Source organism: Pygoscelis adeliae, unplaced genomic scaffold, assembly GCF_000699105.1.
Source record: "Pygoscelis adeliae isolate BGI_AS28 unplaced genomic scaffold, ASM69910v1 Scaffold1033, whole genome shotgun sequence".
NCBI lineage: Eukaryota > Metazoa > Chordata > Aves > Sphenisciformes > Spheniscidae > Pygoscelis > Pygoscelis adeliae.
The window spans coordinates 35,614-41,413 of NW_008824399.1; the positions used below are offsets into that span (position 1 = coordinate 35,614).

The 5,800-nt window shown below is 51.4% G+C and overlaps 1 protein-coding gene across 1 annotated transcript in view; it reads left to right on the top strand.

Annotated features, from left to right (window-relative positions):
* The window catches only part of OTUD7B (OTU deubiquitinase 7B), a 23,781-nt gene that overhangs the window by 13,250 nt on the left and 4,731 nt on the right, over positions 1-5,800 (top strand). Inside the window, exons 5-8 of the mRNA XM_009320240.1 lie at positions 1,618-1,745; positions 3,962-4,074; positions 4,728-4,855; positions 5,504-5,653. Coding sequence (XP_009318515.1) covers positions 1,618-1,745; positions 3,962-4,074; positions 4,728-4,855; positions 5,504-5,653 — 519 coding nt within the window. The remainder of the gene's footprint in view (positions 1-1,617; positions 1,746-3,961; positions 4,075-4,727; positions 4,856-5,503; positions 5,654-5,800) is intronic.

Here is a 5,800-nt window from a genome sequence, read left to right on the forward strand (position 1 = left end):
GAAAGGACCGACGTGAGATGGTTTAAAGAGGAGCGATTTGGTTACGAGAAGAAACGAAAAGCGGTTGTTAACTGGAAAAGCTGTTGGGCACCGTTTGCGACAGGCACTTGAGGAGGCGTTTCCAGGCTGATGGCTTTCGGGGTTTTGAAATCAGCAGGGTTGGGGGGAGAAACGGGTAGGAGGAGAACGCTGGTCTGGGTTAAAGGCCTGGCTGGGCCGGCTCCTGTTTCCAGCCTTAATTCTAATTTGTATGACCTTAAGATCAGCCTGGCCGTTTCCCTGCGTCCCCGTGGGGTTGCTGTAACTCCAGTCTCCCCTTTTTGTTGCCTTGTTACCCTCTTGACCCCTTCCCTTCCTCCAGCCACGAGACGGGTCTATAACCGCCCATCTCTTTGGGTGTTCCCCCCCTGCAAATTAAAGCAGGCTCCCGTCCTCGTCGGCGGGGGTTTTTTGGGGGGGGGAACACGCCAGTCCCACCGTTGTGTAACGAGCCCCGTTTTCAGGCTCTCAAATATTCCCGCAGGTCGTCTGAACTGGTGGGCGAACGTGGATCCCAGCTGCCAGAGGCTGCTTCCCCTGGCCACCACGGGCGACGGGAACTGCCTGCTCCATGCCGCCTCCCTGGGTAAGAGCTTGACTTAATTTACGGCGGGCGAAATAACAAACTGGTTCGCGGCGTCAGACCTAACGTGCATCGTGCTGGTGTCACCTCCCTTCTCCGGCTGAGGCTGGGGTAAGCGGCTGCGCTGGGGGGGAGAGCCCGGGACCATCCTTTGGGAGCGGGACCCGAGCGTTTCCCATCCCTTCCCGTGGGGAAACGGGGACGAGCTGAGGCTGGGGTAAGCGGCTGCGCTGGGGGGGAGAGCCCGGGACCATCCTTTGGGAGCGGGACCCGAGCGTTTCCCATCCCTTCCCGTGGGGAAACGGGGACGCTGCCGCTCATCCCGGCCGCCGCGGCGGTAGGTGTGCGAGCGGTCGCGACGCTCAGGCTCTGCGGGAGAGGAATGGGTTGAAGGAAACAGGCTGCCAAGAGCCTGTGTACTTCTAAAATACCTCTCCCCGTCCATTTGGCGAGTTTCCCTGTGTTTCTGAAGGAAATGTGGAATAACAGAGCCGCCCCTTCCCTCCTTTCGCACGCTGAAGTTTCAAGAGTCCGGATTTGATTTCATCTTGTCAAGTGTGACCGTAGTAAATCTTCTGAGGTTTCCAGACTTTTAAATCAGCAGGCTTACGTATTTCCTTCGTATCTGTATTTTGGACACGGCGAAGCCACAGTCTCATTTTAACCCGGTCTCATTTTCCCATCAGACGTTGATGTAAAGGAGCGTGTGATTTTTGTGAACAAATACTTGGCTGCATCTGTGAGGTGCCTTAGAGTTGAAAGCAGAGGTGTCAGCATCTCCATTTAGCTGCATGAAAACTCGCTGCAGGTGGAAAATGCAGGCTTTGAACCGGGAATTCTGTTATTTGGATTGAGAAACCTGCATCCCTCTGCCCCTGTTTCCCGATTTACCCGCTTCCCCTGGTTCGTGGCAGGTTGTCGGACCTCAGCGGATGGAGGGAGCGATGCCAGCTGCTGCTAATCCTCTGCCGCTGTTTCTTTTTCTCCCTGTGCAGGTATGTGGGGTTTCCACGATCGAGATCTCATGCTTCGTAAATCCCTTTACACCTTGATGGATAAAGGCGTGGAAAGGGAAGCCCTGAAGCGGAGGTGGCGTTGGCAGCAAACGCAGCAGAACAAGGAGGTAGGAACCAGACCGAACGCCGTCCTCTTTGCAGGGGGGGGGAAGGTCTTGATAAAATATCCCGTGGGTCTAGGAGGTGCTTCCTATCGTGATAAAGTCTGTCTTGAATTTTGGGCAACTGCCTGGCTTGCTGTGCTTGGCTGTGCCACGATGAGACGTATCCTTCAGTCTAAACTATGGCAAAATTCTCTTTATTACAAGGTAGGAAAATTCTTTGTTAGAACCGTGTTGCGTCCAACACGGACGGGAAAACGGACGTCACCTTCAGGCATTTAAGATCCAGCAGGATGCGGTGGCCGCGCTGGGCTTTTAAGAGAAAAGCAACGCTGCGGCGTAGGTCTCTCCAGCGATAAAGATCAGTGAGATGCGCCGCGGTCGAGGCGCGGAGCAAACTCCTCCACCAAAAAAGGAAATTCATGAACTTGCCACACTAAAGGCTTTTCAGTGCTGTGACACCACCTCCCCACCACCCCCCAAAAGCAGGGCCGTGACTTCTACAAAGTGGAAAGTTACCAGATGTCCCCACGCGGCGAGGGGGGGCCCCTCCGTGTCGAGATGTTTTTGTGAACAGGGTAAACTTTTGTTTCCACCTGACACTGAAGGATGTTGTTTACTCTCCAGCTTCCTTTTTAATTTTGGAAGGGCACAAAGATTCCTATCTTGACGGCTTGAAACAATACGTATTTCCCTGTTGGAAGCAGAGTAGTTAGCAGTAAAGTCTCCGATCGCTTATTATTAAAAGCATGCTTTTATGCATCTCTTTAAACTGCGTGCTCCAGAATTAGCCGTCGGCAAAGTGCCGTGACTTGCAGGTCTTAAAAGGACTCGCAAATACTCGTAGGACGTGGTAGTGTCGTGCCCTGGTCGTAGTCCTTGGCGCAAGCCAAAGGATCTCGGCAGTGGGTGTGGGACGTGGGTGGTGCAACGGTCCAGGAATTGCAGGTACCGCTTAAGCGGTTGGCTGGAAGTCGAGGATTGTGAGCTCCTCCTTTCCAAATAAGCGCTGAAAGAAGCAGCCCAGGGTGATGGATGTTGCTCTGAATTTCACAACCTGCCCTGGGTGCGATATTCTCCTCCCGTGCTTTGCTTCACAAGCTTTAGATCAGCGACGAAAGAATTCGCGTTGACGACTTAACCGGGAGCCGAGAAACTTAATACCTTACGGAGCAAAGCGGAGGGCTGAACGTGCCATCGGTTACTTCTGGTGCACGGCTTGAAGGTTTTCTTGGGAGCTTTGAGGGTTCAGGATGTTGTGTTTGGATGCTGGTGCTCCGATTACGGAGCCGGGGAAAGGAGGAGGAGGATAAGGCTGCTGCCCCTCCCGTCGCGTTCCTCGGCTTATGACCTTAAACGCAGCAGGCTTGAGCTTAGCTTTTTGCGCGGTCTTGTGTTTTAAGGTATTTCTCCCCTTCCTTGGGATGAATATGGCTTCCGATATCTTTCAACTCCGGGACGGCGTTGGAAGCTATTTGAAAAGCTTCCGCGTGAAGGAGGAAAGGTGCAGTTCCCGAATCTAATACTCGACGCAGGCTTTATCGAGTAGGATGGTTGTACCAAAGGCAGCGTATTCCGTAGAGGGACCGCTGCGGGACGGCGGGTGGCTTCAGGGCATCGCAGCTTTTCGAGGAGAGGGCTGTGCCCCGCCTGGGTTTCCCTTGCGGTGCCCGCTCGGTGGAGCGCCGTTTCGGACTGGGACGTCTCACGTGGTGCGATTGCGGAACGGACGTTTTGCAGTCGTAATGTAAGGAAATGCGAGTAAAACGTAGCTTCGCCGTGTGTTGAAATACCAAAGCGACCCTTGAATCGAATGTTTCTGGATGCTGTGGTGTCTTTTGTTGTCTTTTGAAGGGAAATAAATTCTAAAGGCAAACCTGTGTTTTCGCTAGTCCAATTATCTGTGCCCCTGTCTCTTGTCAATAGATTATGTCATCTTTAATACTGGAGGGATTTAGTGTGAGAATAAAGGCTTCCTCTCGATCCGTGGGTTGAAATGTTTACTTCCACCCCGCAAAAAGGCAAACTTCCGTTTCAGGCAGATTATCTCCCCGGCTGGCTTGAGAACACAGATTTGGAAGTGTGCATGTTTTTGCATAATATATTGATTGTTTTTGCATAAATCCCTAGAGAAAAGTTGCGGCTGTGTGTATAAAACTGTACTGAAGAGATTGGAAAATATTTACTCTGAAGATTTTTGGGTTTTGTTTGCCATTTTCCAGTCTGGTCTTGTTTACACCGAAGAGGAGTGGCAGAAGGAGTGGAACGAGCTGATCAAGCTGGCATCCAGCGAGCCTCGCGTGCACTACGGCACCAACGGGGGCAGCTGCGGAGGGTACGTGGCGGGGACTGGATTAAAAAATAATAAGTCCAGATGTAAACCGCAGCGAATATCTTCCTTCAAGGGACAGCTCGGGATAATTCTCAAGGGCAGGTTGAGGGACGAGGCTGGGGATTGCTGCTTGGGTCCAGCTTGTAGGGTTTGAAGGGGAAGGATGAAGGATCGCGAGGAACGACGAGAGGTCCATAAAGCATCGCGGGGAAACGATTTAAATGCTGCCCAACCCCTTTTTGTGGGGTAACGCAGACACTGAACGGAAGACTAATCTTTTCTCCTGCTTCATCATGTTGATGGCTCCGAAAATGAGAGCAATAAACAAAAGCTGAGAATTTCTGCAGTGCTCGCCCTGTATCTCAGGGGCACTTTGTCGCCGCAGCCATCCCAAACAAACACCGCTTCTGAGGCTCTTTAGAGAAGAGACTCCCAGAAGGCCCAAGCAGCAATGTGGCACTGGATGGATACAACCCTTGTCTTCCAGTAGGATGTTATTTTGGATCTACATCTCGAATACAGAGCTGAGATCAAACTTAATGCTGTTAATACGATCTGCCTCTACGTGGCTGCCTATAAAGACCCCTTCCTATTTTTAAAAGCAATGATTAAATGCGCAAGGGGTGAAAATTTGTTTTCTTTCTCACTTCCCAAAGTGTTGAAAGCTCGGAAGTGCCGGTGTACGAGAGCCTGGAGGAGTTCCACGTTTTCGTCCTTGCCCACGTGTTGAAGAGACCCATAGTGGTGGTGGCGGACACGATGCTGCGGGACTCGGGGGGAGAAGGTGAGAACTGCACCCTCTTTTAAAAGTCTTTATGGATTATGCACGCTCAGACCGTGTCTTTCCTCTCTACCGCCTGTTTTCACGGGGTCTTTTTGCTCCGTGAAGCCGGATATTGAATCGGCGAGCAGAGCACGGGGTGCGCTGTGGGTGATTCCCGTGGAGGGTATGAGAGACACAGCTCAGCGTCGCGGTCTGATCTCTTGCTGTTTCTAAGAGCATCTGCGTGATGGGTTGGTGTTTTTTTTTTTTCTACTTCTTTTGCCCCCACACACGTTTGTAGAGATGGGAAATTCCGTTCCCTGCTTGTAGTATTTTCCACTAGCAGACTTAATTTCCTGTCAGAAAAGATGTATCAATTACCATCATTCTGTGTGCAAATTTTAAGTTGTCTTGTGGAGGAGTGAAGAAGGGTTTTTTTTAATAGAAAGTACAGGTTGGTTTTGCGACTGTGTTCCTCCTGATGTAAAATAGATGTCTATTTTGGGTTGTGGGGTTTTTTGTTGTTTTTTTTAGTGGCCCTCGAGCTGACAGACGATCGCAGGTGAAACCTTGAACGAAGCAAACAGCTTGTTCGGGAGCAGTTTCAGGATAAACAACTCTTAACTCTTTAACCTATTACGAAAAATAACCGCCCTGATTCCTTTCCAGCTTTTGCTCCTATTCCCTTTGGAGGGATCTATCTTCCCTTGGAAGTCCCAGCCAACAAATGCCATCGTTCTCCCTTGGTACTGGCTTACGACCAAGCCCATTTTTCTGCCCTGGTATCCATGGAGCAGAAGGAACCCACAAAAGATCAAGGTAGGTGATAAACAAGATTGATATCAATACTGCACTGAGAGCAGCCCCGCCGAGAGGGACTTGGAGGTACTGGTGGGTGAAAAGCTGGACACGAGCCGGCAACGTGCGCTGGCAGCCCGGAAAGCCAGCCGTCCCCCGGGCCGCGTG